General features: G+C 26.3%; 3 protein-coding genes and 1 long non-coding RNA gene across 7 annotated transcripts; 1 reads left to right on the top strand and 3 right to left on the bottom strand.

Annotated features, from left to right (window-relative positions):
• Positions 1-1,623: 1,623 nt before the first annotated feature.
• On the bottom strand, positions 1,624-6,327 carry LOC123265696 (LIM and senescent cell antigen-like-containing domain protein 1). Of its 3 annotated transcripts, none has more exons than XM_044729563.1 (7): positions 6,212-6,327; positions 4,841-4,954; positions 3,903-4,015; positions 3,639-3,831; positions 2,464-2,605; positions 2,128-2,386; positions 1,624-2,045 (listed from the first exon to the last, which is right to left on the bottom strand). In XM_044729563.1, exons 2-7 carry the CDS (start codon positions 4,942-4,944, stop codon positions 1,843-1,845), a joined length of 1,014 nt encoding a protein of 337 aa, XP_044585498.1. In that variant the 5' UTR covers positions 4,945-4,954; positions 6,212-6,327; the 3' UTR covers positions 1,624-1,842. The 3 variants fall into 3 exon arrangements, with proteins under 3 accessions (XP_044585498.1, XP_044585497.1, XP_044585496.1); XM_044729562.1 differs by lacking the exon at positions 6,212-6,327 and adding an exon at positions 5,578-5,632; XM_044729561.1 differs by lacking the exon at positions 6,212-6,327 and adding an exon at positions 5,043-5,275.
• Positions 5,916-9,009, top strand: LOC123265701. The gene is made up of 3 exons (XR_006509637.1): positions 5,916-6,099; positions 6,172-6,367; positions 8,893-9,009. It is a non-coding gene; the product is annotated as an uncharacterized LOC123265701 (long non-coding RNA).
• On the bottom strand, positions 8,792-14,197 carry LOC123265692 (oxidoreductase OpS5-like). The gene is made up of 6 exons (XM_044729549.1): positions 13,604-14,197; positions 11,890-12,100; positions 11,527-11,801; positions 11,114-11,452; positions 9,523-9,673; positions 8,792-9,438 (listed from the first exon to the last, which is right to left on the bottom strand). The coding sequence occupies exons 1-6, from the start codon at positions 13,955-13,957 to the stop codon at positions 8,867-8,869; spliced, it is 1,902 nt and encodes a 633-aa protein (XP_044585484.1). The 5' UTR covers positions 13,958-14,197; the 3' UTR covers positions 8,792-8,866.
• A 46-nt stretch (positions 14,198-14,243) lies between these two features.
• Positions 14,244-25,173, bottom strand: LOC123265695 (ATPase H(+)-transporting accessory protein 2). Of its 2 annotated transcripts, XM_044729559.1 has the most exons (8): positions 25,017-25,173; positions 24,728-24,855; positions 23,717-23,947; positions 22,707-23,111; positions 21,057-21,125; positions 20,617-20,811; positions 14,788-14,896; positions 14,244-14,701 (listed from the first exon to the last, which is right to left on the bottom strand). In XM_044729559.1, exons 1-8 carry the CDS (start codon positions 25,057-25,059, stop codon positions 14,622-14,624), a joined length of 1,260 nt encoding a protein of 419 aa, XP_044585494.1. In that variant the 5' UTR covers positions 25,060-25,173; the 3' UTR covers positions 14,244-14,621. The 2 variants fall into 2 exon arrangements, with proteins under 2 accessions (XP_044585494.1, XP_044585495.1); XM_044729560.1 differs by lacking the exon at positions 20,617-20,811 and having other exon boundaries at positions 25,017-25,172.
• Between the last annotated feature and the right edge of the window lie 1,255 nt (positions 25,174-26,428).

The following is a 26,428-nucleotide window of genomic DNA, read 5'->3' as shown; positions in this document are numbered from 1 at the left end:
TGTTACATTCATCGAGACCTTTCATTTGAGTACCCACATCAATTTTTCATATATTTTATATATTTATATATTTATATATATATGAATATATGAAAAATATATCAAAAAGCATGTGGGTACTCAAATTAAAGCTCTTGATGAGTGTAATATCGGGATAAGCTTATATTTTTAAAAATATCAATAATCAAGAAACGACCTTGTATCTTGTGAAATATTGACGATTTTAAAGATATAAGCTCATCCCGATGTTACAATCATCGAGACCTTTCATTTGAATACCCACATCAATTTTTCATATATTTTATATATTTATATATATAAATATATGAAAAATATATCAAAATGCATGTAGGTACTCAAATGAAAACTCTTGATGAGTGTAACATCAGGATGAACTTATATCTTTAAAAATATCAATAATTAAGAAGCGACCTTTTATCTTGTGAAATATTGACATTTTTGAAGATATTAACTCATTCCGATGTTACACTCATCGAGACCTTTCATTTGAGTACCTACATCAATTTTTCATATATTTATATATATTATATATATGTATATATGAAAAATATATAAAAATGCATGTGGGTATTCAAATGAAAGCTCTTGATGAGTGTAACATCAGGATGAGCTTATATCTTTAAAAACGTCAATGGTTAAGAAAGTACAGTGCAGTTTAACATAATTAAGAAACGACCGTGTATCTTGGGAACTATTGATATTTTTGAAGATATAAGCTCATCCTGTTGTTACGCTTATCAAGAACTTTCATTTGAGTACCCACATGCATTTATGATATATTTTTCATATATACATATATATTATATATATAATATATATAAAATATATGAAAAATTGATATGGGTACTCAAATGAAAGGTCTCGATGAGTGTAACATCGGTATGAGCTTATGTCTTTAAAAATGTCAATAGTTAAAAAAGTACATTGCAATTATAACATAATTAAGAAAAGACCTTGTATCTTGTAAACTATTGACATTTTTAAAGATATAAACTCATCTTGATGTTACACTCATCAAGACCTTTCATTTGAGTACTCACATCAATTTTTCATATATTTTATATATATTATATATATATGTATATATAAAAAATATATCAAAAATGCATGTAGGTACTCAAATGAAAGCTCTTGATGAGTGTAAAATCGGGATGAGCTTATATCTTTAAAAATGTCAATATTTAAAAAAGTACAGCGCAATTTAACAAAAGTCATTATTTAATAAACCAAAATTTTATTTATTCATAGTTCACAAGTCACGGCAGTCACATGGTGACTGCAAGGTTGCTAGTGATCAATTATTTAGATTAAAATTAGAATTTCTACCGATTGCATTAAGGAGAGGCATGACTACTTCGTTTACCAAGAAGTAATTCTACTATTAATGAAAACTATTTCCTGATTCATGGCATAAAAATTTAGAATTCATTACCGGCTGATATTACAGTAATTGACACCTTCGAAAATTTCAAACAAGCTTGTTATAACTTCCTCTTGCATTTAATGTAATTACCATTAATCCTATGGTTTAATGTTACTACTATTAATTAACATAAATAATTTTTTATCTACCTATCTATCTACAAATAATTACAAAGATTATAGTATTACAATATTTATTTATTACAAAATATGGATTAATAAAAATTAAAGGCAAAAAAGCACTTTAAACGGTTAATACGACATAATAAAATATTTTTATCAAGGAGATTCAATATTAATAATAAAATATACTTTGGTTAATTAATGTGGGTAATTAAAAATTTTTAAGGCAAGATCTATTCAGTGAGATTTAAAAAAATGTTCAGCTGATTGATCATCTTATGAGGCAGGTATTCTTTTAGGATTAAGATCATACATGCGCCGCATTCGTTTCTTTAATTCTTGAGGAAATTTATCGTAGCATTTTTTGCAGGCCGGACGTAGGTCAAATTCGAAGAATTTAGTCTTCTGATTCATCTTTTGGTCGCAGAATGCGCAAGCAAAGTGATGAACGCACCAGGCTTTGTTCAAAGCAGTAAACACTGTAAAAAAAATTTTTTTTTAATTTAATTAATAGGTTTGTTTGTTGTTTACTGCAACTAGAAGTTAAAAATAACTTCTTACCATCACCGGCGATTACTTGATTGCAGACGAAGCAGAGATTGCCGAATAATTGATGGTAGTGAGTCTCGCAATACGCTAGACCTTTCTTTTCATAATGACGGTGACCTAAGAAAGGTTTTTCGCATTTAGCACAAACAAAATGCTCCACGTGCCAATGTTTACCCAAAGCGGTAACTACGCGCTCTTCGATAGGTCGCCGGCAGGCTCCACAGATTGGGATTCCCATTTTGTCATGGCATCTTAAGCAGTATAATTCATTCTAAAATAATTGAATAAAAAAATTGACTTAAATGAATAAATTTAAAATAATTATTATAAAAAATTATAATTAATTACCATTTCATTGGCAGCATAACCAGGTCTTGATCTTACTTCTCGAGCATCAGAATTCAATTCTACTCCACAAGCTGTACAACTGAAGTGATACGGATGATAAACTTCCCCACGGAATCTCAATGGCTTGTCGTCAATTACTCCACTATAATTTAATTAATCTATATTATTAAGAGAATAAGAAAAATTTTCTGTCCAGGATAGTCAATTTATTATGATTAGTATTTAGGCTGCATTGGAAAATGCACTATCTCTAGATACATAATTAAAAAATGACCTTGTATCTTGTGAACTATTGATATTTTTGATGATATAAGCTCATCCTGACATTACACTCATCGAGACCTTTCATTTGAGTACCCACATCAATTTTTCATATATTTATATATATTATATATATGTATATATGAAAAATATATAAAAATGCATGTGGGTACTCAAATGAAAGCTCTTGATGAGTGTATCATCAGGATGAGCTTAGATCTTTAAAAACATTATTATTTAAGAAAGTACAGTGCAATTTAACATATGAAACGATCTTGTATCTTGTGAGCTATTGATATTTTTTAAGATATAAGTTCATCCTGACATTACACTCATCAAGACCTTTCATTTGAGTACCCACATCAATTTTTCATATATTTTATATATTTATATGTATATATATATATATATATATATATATATATATATATATATATATATATATATATATATATGTAAATATATATTAAAAATGCATGTGGGTACTCAAATGAAAGCTCTTGATGAGTGTAACATCGGGATGAGCTTATATCTTTAAAAAAATTATTATTTAAGAAAGTACAGTGAAATTTAACATATGAAACGATCTTGTATCTTGTGAGCTATTGATATTTTTTAAGAAATAAGCTCATCCCGACATTACACTCATCGAGACCTTTCATGTGAGTACCCACATCAATTTTTCATATATTTATATATATTATATATATGTATATATGAAAAATATATCAAAAATGCATGTGGGTACTCAAATGAAAGCTCTTGATAAGTATAACATCGGGATGAGTTTATATCTTTAAAAACGTCAATATTTAAGTGTCGCGGCAGTCACATAGTGACTGCAAGGTTGCTATTAGTAAATTATTAAATTAACTTAAAGAAAGTTTGACTTTTTTTTGCAAAGAATAACTCACTGGCATTGGTGGCAAATATGCTTTCCAAGTGCGCCAGCTTTAACTCGTGCATTGCAAGCGTGGCACAAAGCTCTTCCTTGACACTTTATGAACCCAGCATCAGCTAGTTCACCGCTGCACTCTTCACAGCGGAAGCATCCTGGATGCCAGTTGGCATTCATCGCTTTTATTACCCGACCAATTACAAATTCACCTAAATAATTATTTATTAGTACTCGGTAATTTATAGAACAATTTATTGATGATTGTTGAAAATATCAATACCGCATTTTCCGCAACATGGAGCAAACAACACGTGAAAATCATGCTCACAATATTTTCTACCTTCAAATTCGTAGAAAATTCCTTCTGGAAATGGTCTGAAGCATTGAGCGCATCTGAAAAAATTAGAATGAATATAAATAATTATTATAAAAATTCAAGATACAAATTTTATTTAAATCCGCAGACAGGTAACAATTTTTTTTTATTTTTATTGTAAATCCATTATAAAAAAAAAAAAAACATATTTTTGAAAAATTACACTTATAGTTTTTCAAATCTTCTGCATGTGGAATTTTTTTTAATAAGAAAAATCCTAAAAATTATCAAATATTCGATGATTTAATTAATGAAAAAAAAATTAAAAGAAAAAATTTTGCATAAAGAAATTTTCTAAAAAATCATACGTCCAATTTTTTTACTTGTTATTTAATTAATTATAAAAATTAAAAATTGTTGAACGGCAGCTAATTTGAGTATCATATTTAATTTTCATGTTAATTATTTATATTATTTATTTAATACTTAATAATAATAAAATTAGCCGAAATTTTTGATTTTTTTATTTTGCTTAATTTATTAAATTATAACTAAAAAATTTCACTTATAGTTTTTGAAGTTTTTAACAGATGAAAAAAATTTTTTTTTATTTTTTTGTAATAATTCTTTAATAAAAAAAATCATGAAAATTTTTAGATGTCAGCTAACTTTATTTATAATAATAAAGTTAGCCGACATTGTTAATTTTAGGAGTTATTTTATAATTATTAAATTAGGATTAAATAATAATTTTAAAAAATTGCACTTATAGTTTTTAAAGTTTTTTAAAATTGAATTTTTTTTTTTAAATTTATTTGTAATAATTTTGTTAATAAAAAAAATTCTAAAAAATTTAGATGTCGGCTAACTTAATTTTCATCTTTATTTTCATAAATACTTACACAAAACACTGTGTGTGCCATAATTCACCATGCGAATTGACAATTTTTTCATGAGGTTCAAAGCCTTCCCGACACCGGGAACAAAACATATTATCCAAAGACATCCCTGTAACTCTGTAAATTAAATAAATAAAATAAAATATAATAAATAAATAAATAAAATAAAAATTAAAAAAATAAAATTATATTTAAAAAAAAATACCCCGAACTTTTTGGAGCATTAAAAAAATTTCTTTCACCCGAATAATAATTACTATAATTATTTTTAGGCATCAATAAACTATCTTTTGAGTTCATTCGACGGAGGTACAAATCACTACCGTCCAATGGGCCTAAAGGCAAAGATTTAGGTGACAGATCAGCCATATTAAAACAATTAATAAATAATTAGTTAAACAATTACACAGTTAATTGAGAATAGCTTAGAAGTTTTCAGAAAAAAAATTGATATGTTATCTTTATTATTTTTTTTCTCTAAATCTCGATAAGATAAAAAACAACCAGACGCGTGCAATAATATTTAATAACTAAATCTCTTGATAATTTATAATTCTTATTATCACTGTATTTAATCAAATATAATTAAAAATAATTTTAAGAATGAAAATTTTTTAAATTTTTAATTCCACTTTATCATCACATATTTTAAAAATATTAATTGTTTACAATTGAATCATAAATCAATTGATTAGATGATGTCACTTCTATAAATAGAATAAAAAATATTTCTTGCTTACCCTGGCATTATTTAGAGGTTAAATGTGTATTTATTAAAAAAAAACACCTCTGTAGATAATTGTGAAAATTTATTTAGCAAAAATTTAATTATTTTTAACAAATAAATTATGACAGAAAAAAATTGACATTTAAAAATTTTAAATGCAATTTTTTACAAATAATTTATTAAAAAGCAACTCTAGATAATATTTGTAAAAAATAATATTAAAATTTATTTAGCAAATATTTAATTATTTTTAACAAATAAATTATTGCAAAAAAAAATTGACATGTGAAAATTTTTTTAAAATAATTTATTTGTTAAATAAAATAAAAAAATTATTTTATGACAACTCAAGTGTCATAAAATAATTAAATGTGTAAAAATGAATTTACTTTTATTTATTATTCTTTAAATAAATTAAAAAACACTAAAGTGACGTGTTGCTTGCAAGATCAACAAGAAAATGGAACATCTATTTTAAAATTATATATATACCAGTCCCACTACACCCTTTTTACTGCCCACGATTTTATTTATGGTTATATTATGAATTTTTTAATCTCTTAAAAATTTATCAACTAAAAAAATTTTTTTTTAATTAATTTTACAGATAAATATTTAATTATAAAACACTATAACGTCACTTTTACCTCAATTGTTAACTAAATTACAAAATAATTTATAATTAATCCATTGACATCATCAGAATCCAAGAATCCAGTGATTTACAGCAACGGAAAGACAACCACACCCACAGACACAAAACCCAGACCTTTACTAACACACATTTAGAATTGACCAATCAGGTTTGTTCCTTTTATTCAGTCCTTATAAAGCCGTCAAAATAAAATAAATATTTTAATAAATTAAAAAGATCATTTTATTTAACAATCTAAAATACTGATTTTCTTAATTTATAATATTTTAAGTCTAATAATTAATAAATAATTAATTAAAATTAAGTTATAAGATTACACTAGTTATCATCTCAGATTATACTCAGTGATATCTGTGGTGAAAAAAAAATTTAGATAGTTTTAAAAACAACATTTAAATATTTTATATGATAATACTGTGCGCAGGCGCTAGAAAAAAAATGGTGGAGATATCACTGAGTATAATCTAAGATTATACGGAGTATAATCTAAGATTATACGGAGTATAATCCAAATTACACTGGATACTATCTCGGATATGAAAATTAATTTAGCAGATATTTAATCATTTTTAGAACTGTTGTTAACAAATAAATTACGGCAAAAAAATTAAAAAAATTGACATGTAGAAATTTCAAAAAATTAAAAATGCAATTTTTTAAAAATAATTTTTTAGAAATAATTTAATTGTTAAGTAAAATTGAAAAATGATCAAGTGACAGCTAACTTTTATTTTATATCTCGGATTATATCTAGTGTAATTTTACGCGGTATAATCAGAGATATTACTGGGTGATATCGGAGATTATAATGAGTATAATCCAGATATCACTCAGTATAATCTGGATTATACTAGCTACTATTTAAATTTTTTTTTTTACTACTGATATCACTGAGTATAATCTGGGATGATATTCAGTGTCATCTTGTTCTTTTCGCGAAGCCGACATCTGAAAGTTTTAATAATTTTTTTTTCATTGAAAAAATTATTACAAAAAAATTTTTTTAAAATTTAATTTGTAAAAAACTTGAAAAACTTTTAGTGCAATTTTTAAAAAATGTCTTTTTGTTCTAATTTAATTATTGAAAAAAAATCAAAAAACTAAAAATGTCGGCTAACATTAAGATGATACTAAAGTTAGCATGAAAATGAAGTTAACCGAGATTTCAAAATTTTTAGAAATTTTTTATTGAAAAAATTTCAATTAAATAATTTAAAAAAAAATTAGGAAAACGGTTGACCCTGAAGGCCATCCCTGCAACTTCCTGCTAAATCCATACCTGGGCGCTTAAAATTGTATTTACGACGTTTTTGAGCTCTTCGAGCTCAAAAAGATAACTTTTCTATGCTTTTGAGCTTTTCAAGCTCAAAAGTTTGATAGAAGGTTGATAAAACACTATTTTTTGAGTTTTCAAACCGCAATAACTTTTGAATGAATGGACCGATTTTCACGCGGTTGGCGGCATTCGACGTAGTTTTTTAAGCCTTAAAAAAATTTTTAAGTTTATATTGATCAAACTAGAAATTTTGGAGTAATTCCGAAAAAACACTTTTTTGGGTTTTCTTTCCTGCACGATATCTCTCGAACGAATGAACCGATTTTAACCGGATTAGCGGCGATCAATGTGGTTTTTCAAGGTTAAGAGCTGATTAGTTTTTGGAGTTGATCGATAAAGCCGTTCGAAAGTTATTCCAAAAAAACCACTTTTGAAAAAAATTTTTTTTTAGATTTTTCGAAATCTATCGGTCCGAATCGATCCAAATTGTATCCAAAATCTAAGTTTGGACAAGCCCTTTCGAATGGCGCCAACCGCGATCGAATCGGTGGAGCCATTCAATAGTTATGAGAGGTTTACATACTTACATACACACACACACACACACACACACACACACATACAGACATAGTGACACCCTCACGGGGATAGTCAGGGAAGCTTCCTGTGACCCTCAAACGTCGAGATCTGATGAAAACTCGATTTTTGTAACACGGGGTAAAACCAATAACTTCCTGATTTTTGAAAATCTGAGATTTTCTTAGCGGGAAGTTAAAAATTGACACATGTAAAAAAAACTTGAAAAACTATAAGTGCAATTTTTTATAAATATCTTTTTAGTTGTAATTTAATTAATAAAAAACAAATAAAAAATTTTTACACGTCTTCTAACTCCAGTGTCATAAAGTTAGCCGACATTGTTAATTTTTTGAGTTTTTTTTTTTAATTATTAAATTAAAACTAAATAACATTTTCAAAAAATTGGACTCATAGTTTTTAAAGTTTTTTAAAAATGAATTTTTTTTTTTATATTTCTGTAATAATTTTTTTAATAAAAAAAATTATAAAAATTTTTAGATGTCGGCTAACTTAATTTTCATCTTAAGTTAGCTGACGTTCAAAAATTTTTCTATTTTTTTCAACAATTAAATATCAAGTAAAAAAATACTTTAAAAAAATTGCACATATAATTTTTAAAATTTTCTACATGTGAAATTTTTTCTTTTAATTTTATTGTAACAATTTTTTCAATAAAAATAATTATAAAAATTTTCAGATGTCGGCTATTTTAAATGTCATTAACTTTAGTATTATAAATAATTATTGCATTGGTAAAAACTTAAAAATATTAACAATAAATTTTTTTTTTTTTCAATGATAATAATTGCCGCATCTAGGAAAATTTTTCGGAGTCTTAGTCATCTGTGAATGTTCTCCAACTTTGAGGATAAAACCCATTCCCATTTCCATGTGGTTCACCAGGTGACAGTGTAAGAACCAGTACCCAGGATTAGAAGCTATGAATCGTATCACAGTAAATCCCTTAGCAGGGACACTGATGTTGTCCTTAACAGGAGCGCGACTGAATTTTTTTTCAACAAGTCCCTGCTCATTTAGCCTTTTTATTTTTTCAAAGGAAACATTTTTTCCCATTGACACCATGGCAACCACATGGAAATCATGCCCGTGCAAATGAACCGGGTGATCTTGATCCCGGTCATCAGTAATGTCCGCAAAGATCATCTCAACTAAACTGTCTTTGGTTACGCTGTAAATAAGCGGACACTTACAAAATCCCTCAAAACATTCTTTATTTTTATAATTTTCTTCATTGCAAATTGACGAAGATGATAAATCTTCATACTGCGTTAGCAATGGTACTGATGGAAATTCAAAGCTCATGTCATTTATCTGCGGATATGGCCCTGGGGCATAATGGGTCACTGTAAAATAAATTCATACAATATTAAAGTGATTAACTACTTAAAGATTAAGTTTTTTAAATAGTAATTAAAAAAAGTACTTACTGTAAGTATTAAATGAAAATTTATAATAAAATACATAATCCGGAGTCCTTGAAATGTCTTTGGACTTATCTTTAGTATTGTTTAAATCAATAACTTTAATTAATGAATTGTTTGAGTAATCTTGAGCTAGAATGGCCATGGGATTTAATAACTGCAATTTAAAATAAATAATTAATTAACTAATTGATTGAGTGGTTAGTTATGTAAATAGTTAGTTAATTAATTAATTATGCTATGATGCATTATAGTATTGATAATACTTTGATGCATGTAAAAAATTTTACAATAATTATACAATATTAAATATAAAACTATGTGAACTCAATAAAACTAAATATTGTATGAAAATTAATTTAATAGATATTTAAGAAATTAAAATCCAATTTTATTTTAGTAAATAGTGACTTTTGTTAAATTGCACTGTACTTTTTTAACTATTAATGTTTTTAAAGATATAAGCTCATCCCGATGTTACACTCATCAAGAGCTTTCATTTGAGTACCCACATGCATTTTTGATATATTTTTGATTTATACATATATATAATATATATAAATATATAAAAAATTAATGTGGGTACTTAAATGAAAGCTCTTGATGAGGGTAACATCGGGATGAGCTTATATCTTTAAAAATGTCAATATTTCACAAGATACAAGGTCATTTCTTTATTATTGACATTTTTAAAGATATAAGCTCGTCCCGATGTTACACTCATCAAGACCTTTCATTTGAGTACCCACATGCATTTTTGATATATTTTTGATATATACATATATAAAATAAATATAAATATATGAAAAATTGATGTAGGTACTTAAATGAAAGGTCTCGATGAGGGTAACATCGGGATGAGCTTATATCTTAAAAAATGTCAATATTTCACAAGATACAAGGTCATTTCTTAATTATTGATATTTTTAAAGATATAAGCTCATCCCAATGTTACACTTATCAAGAGCTTTCATTTGAGTACCCACATGCATTTTTGATATATTTTTCATACATACATATATAAAAATATATAAAATATATGAAAAATTGATGTGGGTGCTCAAATGAAAGCTCTTGATGAGGGTAACATCGGGATGAGCTTATATCTTAAAAAATGTCAATATTTCACAAGATACAAGGTCATTTCTTAATTATTGATATTTTTAAAGATATAAGCTCATCCCAATGTTACACTCATCAAAAGCTTTCATCTGAGTACCCACTTTCATTTTTGATATATTATTTATATATACATACATATATATATATATATATATAAAATTGATGTGGGTACTCAAATGAAAGGTCTCGATGAATATAACATCGGGATGAGCTTATATTTTGAAAAATGTCAATAGTTTCCAAGATACAAGGTCATTCCTTAATTATGTATCTAGAGATACATTTTTGAATGCAGCCTAAATACTTATCATCATAAAATGACTATTGGTGAGAATGATATGAAACCTTGAAGACATAAATTAAAGTCAAGAATTTTTCAACGATACCAAATTTAACCACAAAAACCCATTTTATCATATAAATACACTGGCCACAAAATTTTTCTTATTTTCTTAATAATATAAATTATACATACCACACCCGGACGATTACCATCCTCGTAATCAGTAGAACCCTTGGGTTCTTCTTCTTGAGACTGGTTGTACCTTAGAATAGCGACTTCTGATATCCGGACACCATTTTTATCACAATCTCCTCTGCCACGGTATCTGATCCAGTAATTATCCGGCCTTTGATTAGCATAAAGTACAAAGTCATAACGCTCGCCGGCATTTATGAAGAAAGAATCAACTAGTACAGGCTGAAATACACCACTCTCAGAAGCAATCACCAATAACTGGTGATTGTCCACGGATACTTGAACTGGACAATATATGGGACTATTAAACATTACACGGAATCTGTATTTTTTTCCCTGGAGGAAAAAAAAAGTCTTAGACTTAGCTGACACGTGACAGTAATTTTCTTGAAAATAATTAAATAATTTACCTCGTTTACGTGAAATATCTCTTTAGGCGTTTCGTAAGACGTGTTTTGCGAAATATACTTTGCTTTGGAGGACAAACCATTGATTAAAAAACTATAGCCGTAAACTTTTGAGTATCTATGAAGCACAGTCGCTAATTTATACACCGTGGACATTTCATACCAATGCCAAATCGTCATAACGTGTTCAGCTAAGTCATTGTCGTAGTATTTTTTTAATGGATCGTTGGGTTTTCTCACAATTAAACTCCCGTAAAGTCCGTCAGCTTCTTCGAATCCTTGAGGATAAATTTTTAATTATTTTATTTTAATTTTAAATTAGATGCTAATATTTTATTTTAATTATTATTTATAATTATTACTTACCGATGTGCGAGTGCCAAATGTGGGTACCGGCAGGTGATGCATTAAATTTATAAACAAAGTTATTATGAGGTAATATTGGACATTGTGTAATAAATGGTACACCATCCATGAATGGTGTGTCTACTTGATGGATACCGTGCCAATGTATTGTCGCCGAATCACTTGCAAAATTATTTATTACATTTACTATTACTGTGTCTCCTTCACATACCTATTAAAAAAAAAAAAAACAAATTATTAGTTAGGTTTATTGAAAAATAATTATACGTGGAAAAATAATTATAATTATTTTAATTTAATTACCAGACATTTGACAATTTTTAGGATTTTTTTTTATTAAAAAAATGAAAAAGTATTTTTAAAAAATATATCTTTTTTGGGTTTAATTTAATTAATAAAAAAAAAAAAATTGTCTACTAATTTTAGGATTATAGATAAAATATTCAAATTAAATTACCAGATATTTGACAATTTTTTTTTTTAAATTATTTAAAAAAAAATAGTTATTTTTTAAAAATATTTTTTTTTGGGTTCAATTAAATTAATAAAAAAAAATTGTCTATTGATTTCAGGATTATAAATTAAATATTCGAATTAAATTAACAGATTTTTGCGATTTTTAGGATTTTTTTTTATTGAAAAAAATTATTAAAAAAAAAAATTAAAGGCTATTTTTTAAAAATATTTTTTTTTGGGTTTAATTTAATTGATAAAAAAATTGCCTATTAAGTTTAGGATTATAAATTAAATATTCAAATTAAGTTACCAGATATTTGGCAATTTAAAAAAATTTTATTTATGAAATAAAAAAATAAAAAATAAAAAGATATTTTTTTTTTAGTTTTATTTAATTAATAAAAAAATTTTAAATGTCTGCTAATTTCAGGATTATAAATTATAAATTAAATACTAAGTTAAATATTTAAATTAAATTACTAGACATCTGACAATTCTTAGAATTTTTTTTATTAAAAAAATTATTTAAAAAAAAATAAAAAGCTATTTTTTAAAAATATTTTTTTTTGGATTTAATTTAATTAATAAAAAAAAAATTGTCTACTAATTTCAGTATTATAAATTAAATTACTAGATATCTGACAATTTTTAGAATATTTTTTATTAAAAAAATTATTAAAAAAAAAAAATTAAAAAATGTTTTTTTGGGGTTTTATTTAGTTAATAAAAAAATTTCTAAAAATTTTAAATATCTGCTAATTTCAGAATTATAAATTATAAGTTAAATATTTAAATTAAATTACCAGATATCTGACAATTTTTAGATTTTATTTTATAAAAAAAAAAAATAAAAAGCTATTTTTAAAAAATATTTTTTTTAGATTTTCTTTAATTAATAAAAAAATAAAAAAAATGTTAAATGTCATTTAATTTCAGGATTATAAATTAAATGTCAATTTTTATGGTCTTGAAATTTAAAGTCCTGATAGTTAAAAAAATTTTTTTTAACCAATAAATCATAACAATAAAAATTTATTAAAAAAATTCTACCATTGAAAGCTTTAAAAAATAATAAATGCAATTTTTTAAAAATAATTTTCTAGACCTAGTTTATTTTTTTAAAAAAATTAAAAAAACTGTCTGCTAATTTGATTTTTCTTCTTAAAAAAAAAAAAAAAAATAAAAACACATTTAAAATCTTTAAAAACCACAAAAAAATTAAATAAATTATTAATAAATAAAAAGAAGAAATACATACTTGAATACTAGGTCCGGGTAACATGTGATTAGCAACAGTAACAGGCCGAACATGTCCACCGGCAGTAATGCACCCATTTAAGAAGCAATCCTCCTTATTAAAAGGACAATCCCGACACGCGTAACTCATAGAAGTGTACTGTTTCAGTACAAAAGTATATTTACAGGTGCGCTTAATTTTATCATCACAATTTCTGTAACACGGATGCCACTGCCCGCCAATAATTTCTTCTTTAGCCGGAATATAATTATTACTAATATTTTTAACAGTCTCAAACCTAGTGTATCGGAATGAACTCGAAGAAATTCCGTAAAGATATAAAAATAGTATGATTTTTAATATAAGTTGCGTCATTGTTTGTTTTAGGTGGTAGCTAGTAACAAAGACTTGTTGTCATTAACAAGTTTGACGAACAACTGAGTTAAATATCATCATCTTCGCGTTAATCTATATTATCAGCACGTGTTGCATATTTTTTTTTCCTCGTTTTTGTTATTCAACTTAAGTATAAGTGAAAGTTTAGTTAATGGTAGGGACAAACTTGTTTAAATTGATTGATTACTTGAGAATTTAAAAATGAATTTACGCACGTAAATATTTTTGGTAATTTATGTAAAAAAAAAAATAATTGACCCTGACATAAATTTTAAAATTATATATATTTATAACTCTTGGATTTCTATTACAGTTAAATCTATTTTCAATTAATAATATATTATTAAGATTATGAATACATAATCACATAATTATTATTTTATTTTTACAACTTACAACATTAAATTTATTTCTTTTTTTACAACTGTATTCCTTGATAAATACTGGATTAGATAGAATGCTAGATGATAATCATATTATACAAGATACTCTAGTCTAGCACGCACAAGTCACTCAACATACATTGGAATAATAATTAAAAATAATTTCAACTAATTCTTTAACACTTTAAAACGTATTTCAAATGATAACAGTTTATCTTTCATTATATTTACTTAAATAGCTTTAAATATTAATCCTACGTTTAGTTATCCTTCTTCATTCTGTTTGAAGTCATTCTGTAAATTATTGAATCGCGTCCCGGATCCATATCCGCGATCGCAACTTTTTATGTGAAAAAAAAAAAAAAATATTTTATGAATAAATTTTGTTTGGATTTTTACAGCTAATAAATTAAAAATGTGACTTACTGCAAATTGCGATGAGAGAGAAGACAAAGATGATACTGAACCACAAGAAGATATTGAAGATTACCGGATAGTTGGCTGAGTATTTTTTAGCCAGATTAACGTCTTTTAACTAAAAGGAAAAGCAATAATAATAATAATAGTAATAATAGTATTTATTACTAGTAAAATACAGAAATATAAAATACTCAAAAAAAAAATGAATGTACGCATTAATATCTGTTTGTTTTACATCCGTACTTAAGACGAACATAAGTATAAATCAAAGAGAGCGTATAAGGAAAAAAGTTTGGAAAATCCGAAATTGCACGCCTCATAATCTCATTTTTCCATAATAAAATTGAGTAAAATAAAATACAAATACTTTTAAATCTTTCGCGCCATTGTCCACCCAGAAAAAAATTAGAAAAACAGTAAACCCTGAAGGCCATCCGTGCAACTTCCCGCTAATTCCATACCTAGGTGTATAAAACTGCACTAATGACGTTTTTGAGCTCTTCGAGCTCAAAAATACAATTTATGTGGTATTTTGAGCTCTTCGAGCTTAAAAGTCTGATAGAAGTATCATAGAACAATATTTTTTAAATTTTCAAACCGCACTAACTTTTAAATAAATCAAACGATTTTCACGCGGTTGGCAGTATTTGACGCAATTTTTTTAGTTTCATGACGAATCTTCAAGTTTGAATTGATAAAACTAGGAAATTTGGAGTAGTTCCAAAAAAACACTTTTTTGGTTTTCTTTCGTTCATGATATTTCTTGAACGAATTGACCAATTTTGACCGGCTTGACGGCGATCGACGTAATTTCTTCATGCTAATAGCTGATTAGTTTTTAAAATCGATCAGTGCAGCCGTTTAAAAGTTATTCCAAAAAATGTCGGAGTTATGTTAAAAAAACACTTGTTTCCAAATATTTTATCGAGGATATCTCTCGAACCAATCAACCGATTACTACGTTTTTGGCGGCGATAGACGCGGTTTTTTAAGCTCTGAAATTATTCTATATCATCAAAAACGATTCGAGAAGAAATGACGAAGTTATGTCAAAAAAACACTTTTTTCGGTTTTCTTTCATTGACGATATCTCTCGAACGAATCAACCGATTTTGACCGAATTAGTGACGATCGGCGTGGTTTTTCAAGCTTAAGGGCGAATTAGTTTTTGAAGTTTATCGATAGAGCCGTTTAAAAGATATTCCAAAAAAACCACTTTTAAAAATGATTTTTTTCTTATTTATTTTGAGATTTTTCAAAATTTCTCAAAATCTATCGGTCCGAATCCGTTCAAATTCTCAGGAAATCTAAGTTTGAGGGAACTCTTTAGAACGCCGTTTAGTACGTTCCGATCGGTTCAGTCTTTCAAAAGTTATAAGCGAGTCACATACACACACACACATACAGACATAGTGACAACCTCGCGGGGATAGTCAGGGAAGCTTCCTGTGACCTTCAAACGTCGAGATCTGATGAAAACTCGATTTTTGCAAAACGGGTTGAAAACAATAACTTCCCGGTTTTTGAAAATCTTCGATTTTCTTAGCGGGAAGTTAAAAAAAGGTACTAAGCATTAGGGTGGTGCAAAAAAACCGACTATTTTTTTTTTAAGTCTCGAGTGAAAAAAAAGTCAGTTTTTGATGTTTTACGAGCCCTCTCCAAAGAACAGCTTAAAAAAAATTTTTTAAGAGGTCGCTCCACATTTTTTTAAATTTCAAAAATCGTAATTTTTTTTTCTCGTCATAATTTTATAGACCAAAAAAAAATAAGTTCCTGAAAGTTTCAATTCAAAATTTAAATTTTGAAAAGTCGCTCATAATTTGTTTTAAATTTCCGAGTCAAAAAATGCTAATCCAATTAAATAGTCACTAAAAAATTAACAAAAAATTATGAGCGACCTTTTAAAATTCACATTTTGAACTGAAACTTTCAGGAAAACCTTTTTTTTTGGTCTATAAAATTATGACGTAACGAGAAAAAAAATTTTTGAAAAAAAATTCGATTTTTGACGATTTTTGAAATTAAAAAAAATTTGGAGCGACCTCTTAAAAATTTTTTTTTAAGCTGTCCTTTGGAGAGAGCTCTTAAGACATCAAAAACTAGCATTTTTTCACTCGAGACTCAAAAAAAATAAATAGTCGGTTTTTTTTGCGCCACCCTACTAAGCATGCATTGTAAACGAACCTTATTTACATATTTATTTATTTATTGTTATTTGGCCATGGAGTCTAGGCTCCTTGCGGCCATCACGGATACAATTATTTAATACAAAAAGTATATGGTATAAATATATAATCATGCAGGATTAGGGTGGTTAAAACTTGATATCAGGAGAGATTATTTTATAGCTTGTCTTTTTTATAAAGAAATTGTGCTAAATTATCAGCAATTATTTAGGTATAAACTAGAGTTTTTGCCAGTTGCATTGCGGAGAGGAGATGTAAGAAATGATATTCTTAGATTACCTAGATCAAATTGTTGTATGTATGAGCGTTCATTTCTTATTCATGGCATACGTGTCTAGAATTCTTTGCCAGCAAATATTACTACGATAACCAATTTTGAAGAATTTCGCAATGCGTGCTTTAATTACTATACTGAGATTAGAAATTAACAAAATAATAAAACTGATAATATTGTATTGATTATTGCAGCATTTAGCTCTATACCTAATTAACTCTGAATTTAATTAATTATTTATCATTGGCTATTAACTATCAACTATTGTCTGAAAAATATATAATATGTTTGCTATTATATTTTTCCCCACTTTAAGCACTGTATTTAATGTACATTAAATGTTAAAATTATGTAAAATTGATGGTCTTGAGGGAGTCTTGACTCCAAGATCAAATAAAACTTATTTATCTATCTATCTATCATATATAAAATATAAAAAGTAAAAAGTAAAAAGTAAATAATAATGCACTATCATCATCACATCATTATACATTTATCAATCATTTATCAATCAATCAGTTTATCAATCATTTATCAATCAATCAGTTTATCAATCAATCAGTTATTCTTTTAAATTCGACAGATAGAAATTAAAGCATGAACTCCGAAATTCCATAAAAATACATTCATTTGTACAGTCTATTGGTAGTTTATTCCACGCCCTTATTGCGCTAACAATGAACGACTTATCATATTTAACACTATTACAGTTAGGAAGTACTAATAAGTCTTTTCTATCATCGCCTCTCCGGAATCTAGGTTCAATTGTAAATAATTCCCTATGAAATAGAGGCATCTGACGCATTTTAATTGCCTTGTAAATCAAGCAGCAATAAAAGAATTCACGTCTAGTTTTAAGTGTAAGCCAGCCTAAATCACGGTAATACGGAGTAACATGTTCGTATCTGTTTATTTTAAAAATATAGCGCACACAGGAATTTAACTTTCTTTGCATTTTAAGCTGTTGTTGTGCAGTTATATCGCTATAAACTGCAGCACAGTAATCAAAGATAGGCCGTATTAAAGTGATAACAAGTTTTTTCCTTGCGCGTAAATTAAAAATGTTACCATACATTTTTAATTGTGCAAGAGTTCTCACACATCTATAACATACATCATTTACTTGTTCAGACCATGATAATTTATCATCTAAGATTACTCCTAGGTATTTTACTGATTTAGAGAAGTTAATTTCTATGGAATTTATCTTAATTTTAGGCGCTAAATTACGTAATTCATCGTCAACTTTAAATACACTTCCAAAAATTGCTGCTTTTGTTTTACAGGCATTTAATTTTAGACCATTTTTGTCACACCAATTATTAATTAATTTAATTTCATCATTGAGAGTAATAACAGAGTATGGAATTTCGTTAAGTTTACATTTCAAATATATTACTAGATCGTCCGCATAAAATAAATGACTACATAGATATAGATATACAAACGATTAGTGGATTTTTAGTTTATTGCTAATTATAAATAAACCACATTGAATTAGACCGTGACCTTCGAAAGGATTTAGTTTTAAATCATACTGAAGTGTATAAAAAATAAATGGACTTGATCAGTTAAGTTTTTCAGCAGTTATCGTGACCACGCCAGTTTCCATACATACATTTGACAGCCGGACGTCCACGAAATAATTTTTTTAAACATTTTTTTTACTTATTTAAAAAGCAAAATCTCTTTTAAGGTAGTTCTTTCTCAACCTATAGTTTATGCTACTGCTGTCTTCGTCACGCGCTAGTGTTGCCTCTCTTACGGGCTATTGCTCACTTACTTCCACGCATGACTTTATTTGTTTACTTTAGTAGTTTATCAATGATTTCTCAAAAACTATGTGGTAGGGAATTCCAGAATTTTGTAGGGTAATTATACATGTATTAATCTAAGTAATGTTAGTTTTTCGTGAAATTCTTAAAATTTCTTCAATACAAAAATAATAAAACTCGCGGTTTTCTCTCTCTTTTCCCATACCGCCTGTGTAAAAATGTCATTTTCAATTGCAATTATCTTCGGTTAGACGTGGTAAATCGTCTCTAAATTTTAACAGCGTGTGTATTATGTATTTAACTACTTCTATACGGAGTTTGGGAGATTTCTTGAATTTTTGCTTTTTGGGCCTAACTACCTTAAAAATGTAATAAGTGTTGAAACTGATGTTTTTCCATGACATTTATGTGTAAATATTGTTCTACAAGTGCGATAGAAAATAAATAGAGACAACTTTAGTTCAAGAAATCGCTTGATTTTTGTAAGGCGAGTCTAGAGCACAACCTCATCCGCTTCGCTTATGAGGCGTGCAATACAAAGAGATATTATAATTGATGCTTATTCGTAAAATCATAAACGGTTTCATTTATTATTATTTATTTTTAATTGACTTTTTACTACCATCCAAATTTTTAAGGTCATATGGTAGTTTGTTGTAATACTTGATAGCAATGTAATTAGAGCTTATACTACACAGAAAAAAAGATTCACTTGAGCCAAGAAAATATTTTTCTTCCTCATTATTTTCTTGAGCGAAAAAAAAATTTTTTTTTTACACAAGAAGTTTCACTTATTCCAACAAAATTAATTCTCTTGCTTTAAGCAATACGTATCTTGATCCAAGAAAATTTATTTAAGTCAAGAAAATCTTGTTGTTTTGAGAAAATTCAGCCTCTTGCTCCAAAAAATTTAGTTCTTGATAGAAGTAAATTTCCTTGTCTTGAGAAAATTTCTCTCTTGCTCCAAAAAATTAAATATAAAGATAGAAGTAAATTTTCATAAATATTTTTATTGATTAACATGTCAAATGGCAAGATTAAATAATATTTCATCATTTTTTTCATTCAATATGTAGAATTGCACGCTAAAATAATATAAAATGGGTATCAAATATTCTCGAGAAAAATTTTCTCAAAGTGAGAAAATTTTTTTCTCAGCTGAAGTAGGTGGCGCTGCTTCCCTAAAGTATCTAAAAATCTTGATCAAATATAAAAATTTATTGTATCAAGTATTTATGATAATTTGAATTAAGAAAAAATTACTTCTACCAAGAATAGAATTTCAAAAAAAGTTTTTACTTCGGCCAATACAACTTCGATCTTCCTTCAGTCGACCGAAAATTTTCTTGAGCCAAGAATTTTGTTCTCCAGCCAAGAAATTTTTCTTTCTGTGTAGATACAGTTTTATAAATACGTACATACAAATTGAAAATTATTTTTAAAAATAAACTCTGGGATAAATTATTACGTAAAAACATTCCTCATGCATGAAAAATAAAGTAAAAGTGCAGAAAGTTGACTAGTAACGCCAATATATGTAAACAAATATATTTTTGGTAATAAAAAAAACGTAATGTAAGGACATTTATGACGTCAGTACCTCAACTGGTTTATCAACTTGACCAGTCATTGATTGAACCTCGTGTTGATAGTTCAATTCATCCGACGAATCAGTGTGTTCGTTAATGTTAGTATTTAATTCGGTTGTACTTATGGGTTGGTTAGTATTTTCACTTACACCTTTATTACTTTCAGTTTCTTCGGCATTCAATTTATCTTCCATCGTTTCCTCATTCTATAAAATGTGTTACGTGAAAGGAGTTACAAGTTACAAGTGTTAGTACTTAAGCTTTAGGGGTTTATAAATACTATATGTCTATGTTTGATTAAGCGTTACTAGATTTGTGCTCACTCATGCCGTTATTTATAACATTGAAATTGCTATTTATGTTTTATTATCATTTTTTTTACTTAATTTTTAATTTTTTATTTTACTTTTATGCTAATTAACTTATTTAATAATTATTGAAAAATAAATACCGGTGTGGATGTAAGTGGAGTAGAAGTTGAATCTTGAGGTTTTTCTGAGCTCGCTGAGCTTTCGGTTGACTGTAAATTTTTTTTTAATCAATAAATTAAGTGGTAATCGGAAAAAATTTTGACAAATTCATATTATTTCATTACAATTATTATATAATAAAAATTATAATATTTTTTTTTGTAACAAAATGGAGCGATAATTATAATTTTTATTTTATAATAATTGTAATGGAATAATATAAACTAGCAACCTTGCAGTCACTATGTGACTTGTGAACTATAAATAAATAAAATTTGGCTTTATTAAATAATTACTTTTGTTAAATTGCACTGTACTTTTTTAATTATTGATGTTTTTGAAAATATAAGCTCATTCCGATGTTACACTCATCAAGAGCTTTCATTTGAGTACCCACATGCATTTTTGATATATTTTTCATATATACATATATATAATATATATAAATATATAAAATATATGAAAAATTAATGTGGGTACTCAAATGAAAGGTCTCGATGAGTGTAATATCAGGGTGAGTTTATATCTTTAAAAATGTCAACAGTTCTCAAGATACAGGGTCATTTCTTAATTATGTTAAATTGCTCTATACTTTCATAACTATTGACCTTTTTTAAGATATAAGCTCGTCCCGATGTTACACTCCTCAAGAGCTTTCATTTAAGTACCCACATGCATTATTGATATATTTTTCATATATACATATATATAAATATATAAAATATATGAAAAATTGATGTGGGTACTTAAATGAAAGGTCTTGATGAGTGTAATATCGAGATGAGCTTATATCTTTAAAAATGCTAATAGTTCACAAGATACAAGGTCATTTCTTAATTATTGATATTTTTAAAGATGTAACCTCTTTGAAAACAATAAAAATGATATGAATTTTTCATAACTTTAAAATTTTTTCCGCGATTCAAATTAAATAAAAAAAATTTTTTTTTTAATTATTACCGCAGGCTCTGCACGGCGAACTCGTAAAGACTCAACAGGTCTAGTATATCTCACTTTGGTGAGATCACTTGTATAGGCAGCGACGATAACTTTGCCGTCGTACACGTCAATAGAAGCCTTCGAAATATCATCAAGCACGCGGTTAAGTAAATTAAAAGATTCTTGAACAGTTTGAGGATTTTTTTCATACAATTTAATCAAGGGCTGCAACCCAGACACGGGTTGAGCTTATCGGGATGAGCTTATATCTTTAAAAATGTCAATAGTTCACAAGATACAAGGTCATTTCTTGATTATTGACATTTTTAAAGATATAAGCTCATCCCGATGTTACACTCCTCAAGAGCTTTCATTTGAGTACCCACATGCATTATTGATATATTTTTCATATATACATATATATATATATATATATATATATAAATATATAAAATATATGAAAAATTGATGTGGGTACTCAAATGAAAGGTCTTGATGAATGTAATATCGAGATGAGCTTATATCTTTAAAAATGCTAAAAGTTTACAAGATACAAGGTAATTTCTTAATTATTGATATTTTTAAAGATGTGACCTCTTTAAAAACAATAAAAATAATATGAATTTTTCATAACTTTAAAATTTTTTCCGGGATTCAAATTAAGTAATAAAAAATTTCTTTTAAATATTTACCGCAGGCTCTGCACGGCGAACTCGTAAAGACTCAACAGATCTGGTATTTCTCACTTTGTTGGCATCATTTGTAAACGCAGCGATGACAACGTCACCATTGTACACTTCAATAAAAGCGTTAGAAATATCATCGAGTACGCGGTTGAGTAAATTAAAAGCTTCTTGAACAGTTTGAGAATTTTTCCCATGCAATTCAATCAGAGGCTGCAACCCAGATACCACCAGCCAGTAAATGTCAGGCTTAGAATTAGCAGTGACGGTTGAAGGAACATGTTGAGCTATTGCGCGGAGCAGTTGGATCTCTTCGATGAACTTTCGGTCTTCTTCGATCTTTGGATCTAAAAATTTAACTGATGACTCGTCAAGGGCGATCGGCTTTAACTCTCCCAGTGCTGACTGACCCAACTATTATTTTATTAAAAAAATTAACAATTTTACTCGATAAAAATTTTAGAAATTATTTATAAGTGGGGTCAAATATATTTTTGGCTATAAAAAATAGCGGTTGCCCAATTTCAAAACACAGTAACTAAAATTTAGAAATTTTAAAAAATTTTTCTTATTAAAAAAAAGTATACCTGCCAAATTGATGAAAAATTTGATTTATGAATAGAAAATACTTGAATATAAATATTTTTAAGAAAAAATACTTGAAATTAAGGTTTAAAAGTTATAAAAAATGCAGCAATATTAAAAAAAATTAGGTATGAAAATTTTTCAGTTACTGTGTTTTAAAATTGGGCAGCCGATAGATAAATATAAAAAAATTAAAATTTCAATTAAAAAATGATCTTTGAAAGTTGGAAAAATTTTTACGCTTTCATGTTTTTGGATAAAATTTCTATTTTATCTTTTTTTGATACATTTTTTTTTTTTAAAGTAATTTTTAATTTGTTAAAATTATATCAGAATTTTCAAAAAAAAATTTCGTTCAAAAAAATAAAAATTAAAATCTTTGACCTCACTTGTAAATATTTACCAACATTTTAATAAAAAATAGTTTTACTTACAGCATTGACACCGTCTCCTACGCAAATTCTTACTAAAGTATTATTATTATCCCGTCCACCCAGCCGACGACTCACTGCTTGCCAGGTTGTTTCTTCTACTTCGTCAACGATCAGAGGAAAGCGCTGGCCACGTTGAGAATCCAATGAGTCAACACCTTCAACTGCTATACTGACCACTGCTTCGGGTGGATTGAATGGGTCTGTTATCTCTACTCCTTGCCACTGATGACGCTGCAATAAAAATTAAAATAAAAATCATAATAACGAATAAAATGATTAATTATTTAAAAAAATAATTATTTAATTATTATTATTATTTATTTATATTATTGGCCATGAAGTCGAAACTCCTTGCGGCCATCCAAAATTGATACAAAAAATCTTAATAAAATAAAATAATTAATGATCTTATAATTATTATTATCAATTTTATAATCTTAATAAAATAATTATTTAATTATTATTATTATTATTATTATTATTATTTATTTATTTATTTAATTGGCCATGAAGTCGAAATTCCTTGCGGCCATCCAAAATTGATACAAAAAATCTTAATAAAATAAAATAATTAATGATCTTATAATTATTATTATCAATTTTATAATCTTAATAAAATAATTATTTAATAAAATAATTATTTAATTATTATTATTATTATTTATTTATTTAATTGGCCATGAAGTCGAAATTCCTTGCGGCCATCCAAAATTGATACAAAAAATCTTAATAAAATAAAATAATTAATGATCTTATAATTATTATTATCAATTTTATAATCTTAATAAAATAATTATTTAATAAAATAATTATTTAATTATTATTATTATTATTTATTTATTTAATTGGCCATGAAGTCGAAATTCCTTGCGGCCATCCAAAATTGATACAAAAAATCTTAATAAAATAAAATAATTAATGATCTTATAATTATTATTATCAATTTTATAATCTTAATAGAATAATTATTTTATTAAATAATTATTTAATTAGTTATTTATTTATAAATACCTTTCTGACAGTGTATCCTAAGATACCTGTAAAGACTTCCTTCAACAAGGTCTGATTAATTTGTTCGGAACCCTTGAACTTCACAGATTCTGGACTGTGTAATATTACAAAATCTCCATCACAATAAACTATAAATTAATAATACAATTTGGATAATTTATGACCACTATTAGTGAAAATAAATAAATAAATGCCACACCCAATCAATAATCAACATCAACTTGTGATTGTAACTGGATATAATTATCAAGTAAATAATAAATTAATTAATTTCTTAATATGTACATACCAGATGCAAGTGTGCAGAGAGTTAATAATGCTATTTTTAACATTTTACTTATTTTATAATTTATTAAATAAAACGAAATTGTCAAGTTGGATAAATTTTTTTATAATTTTGGTCCTAACCCAATAATCTCGTGAAAATTCGATCATATGACAATGTTTAGTTGAGTTTTTTTTAACTAGAGGCGCTGCAGCATGCTATCAAAGTTTCCGACAGATGTCACTTAAGGATAATTTGAAATTTCAATTTTAAAATCTTAATTATTATTATGACAATGTCAAAATTAACAAAAAAAATTTCTTATTACTTCACTTTGACTCACATGTCATTTTTTTTATAAACAAACAAAAAGTTTTATAAAAATTTATAAAAATTCAAAGAACAGTTAGTTTTTTTTTATTTAAAATAAAAAAAATTGTCAAATCATTTGCTTACAATTTCAGTTTTATAATTTATAAATAGGTTAAAATTTTTATAAAATATTTTATTAATAATTATATTAACCAACAGTGATTGTATCTTAAAATAAACATCCACTTTTTGACAACTAAGGTAAAAATTTTATAACATTTAAGTTAACAGTCACTTGACCATTTTTATAATACTGAAATCAGCTGATATTAAAAAATGTTTTAGTTGTTTTCTTTAATTAATTGTAAATTAACAAAATAATTTTCACTTTTAGTTCTTCAAAATTTTTACTTGTGAAATTTTTTTTGAATTTTTATATAATTATTTTTTTTAGTAATTTATATTATCAAAATTGACAAATGTCTGCTAACTAAATTTTTCCCAAAAATGTATTTTTAAATAATAGAATTTTTTATTTTTTACAATTTCTAGATGTCAATTTTTTTTATGACATTAAAATATGAAATTTAAGTTAGCCGACGCTAAAAATTTTTTAATTTTTTTCTAAATTAAAAATTAGAACTAAAAAATTATTTTTAAAAAATACCACGGATAATTTTTAAAATTTTCTACATGTGAAAAATTTTTTTTTAATTTTTTAAAAATTATTTTTCAATAAAAAAAAATTCTAAAAATTCTTAGATGTCGGCTAATTTAATTTTCATCACTAAAATTAGTCAACATTCAACAATTTTAGATTTTTTATCAATTAAATTAGAACAAGAAAAATGTTTTTACAAAATTGCACTTATATAATTTTTAAAACTTTCTGCATGTGAAATTTTTTCAATTAACTTTTTTAAAATAATTTTTTTAATAAATAAAATTCTAAAATTTTTTAGATGTCGGCTAACGTTATTGTCATTTTTTTTTGCAATAATTTATTTGTTAAAAAAAACTCATGATATTAAAGTAAGCAGTCGCTTGACCAGTTTTTAATAAATAAATTTGCTCCGAAAAATTATTTCTAAAAAATTGCATTTTTTTTATTTTCTCAATGTCAA

This window comes from Cotesia glomerata, linkage group LG5, assembly GCF_020080835.1.
Source record: "Cotesia glomerata isolate CgM1 linkage group LG5, MPM_Cglom_v2.3, whole genome shotgun sequence".
In the NCBI taxonomy this organism is placed as follows: domain Eukaryota; kingdom Metazoa; phylum Arthropoda; class Insecta; order Hymenoptera; family Braconidae; genus Cotesia; species Cotesia glomerata.
The sequence above is the reverse complement of the archived record's forward strand: the minus strand, read 5'-3'. Positions and strand labels throughout refer to the sequence as shown.

What these genes read in the sequence shown, in the direction of transcription:
- LOC123265696 (XM_044729561.1), bottom strand. Translation starts at nt 5,206, where the DNA reads ATGGCTGATCTGTCACCTAAATCTTTGCCTTTAGGCCCATTGGACGGT. An exon ending in TCCATGTTGCGGAAAATGCG is followed by an intron (nt 3,832 to 3,902) that starts GTATTGATATTT and finishes ATAATTATTTAG; the next exon opens with GTGAATTTGTAATTGGTCGG. An exon ending in GTTATGCTGCCAATGAAATG is followed by an intron (nt 2,387 to 2,463) that starts GTAATTAATTAT and finishes CAATTATTTTAG; the next exon opens with AATGAATTATACTGCTTAAG.
- LOC123265692 (XM_044729549.1), bottom strand. Translation starts at nt 13,957, where the DNA reads ATGACGCAACTTATATTAAAAATCATACTATTTTTATATCTTTACGGA. An exon ending in CATTTGGCACTCGCACATCG is followed by an intron (nt 11,802 to 11,889) that starts GTAAGTAATAAT and finishes TTTATCCTCAAG; the next exon opens with GATTCGAAGAAGCTGACGGA. An exon ending in AGATATTTCACGTAAACGAG is followed by an intron (nt 11,453 to 11,526) that starts GTAAATTATTTA and finishes TTTTTCCTCCAG; the next exon opens with GGAAAAAAATACAGATTCCG.
- LOC123265695 (XM_044729559.1), bottom strand. Translation starts at nt 25,059, where the DNA reads ATGTTAAAAATAGCATTATTAACTCTCTGCACACTTGCATCTG. An exon ending in TAGGATACACTGTCAGAAAG is followed by an intron (nt 23,948 to 24,727) that starts GTATTTATAAAT and finishes TTTTTATTGCAG; the next exon opens with CGTCATCAGTGGCAAGGAGT. An exon ending in CTCTCTCATCGCAATTTGCA is followed by an intron (nt 14,702 to 14,787) that starts GTAAGTCACATT and finishes TCACATAAAAAG; the next exon opens with TTGCGATCGCGGATATGGAT.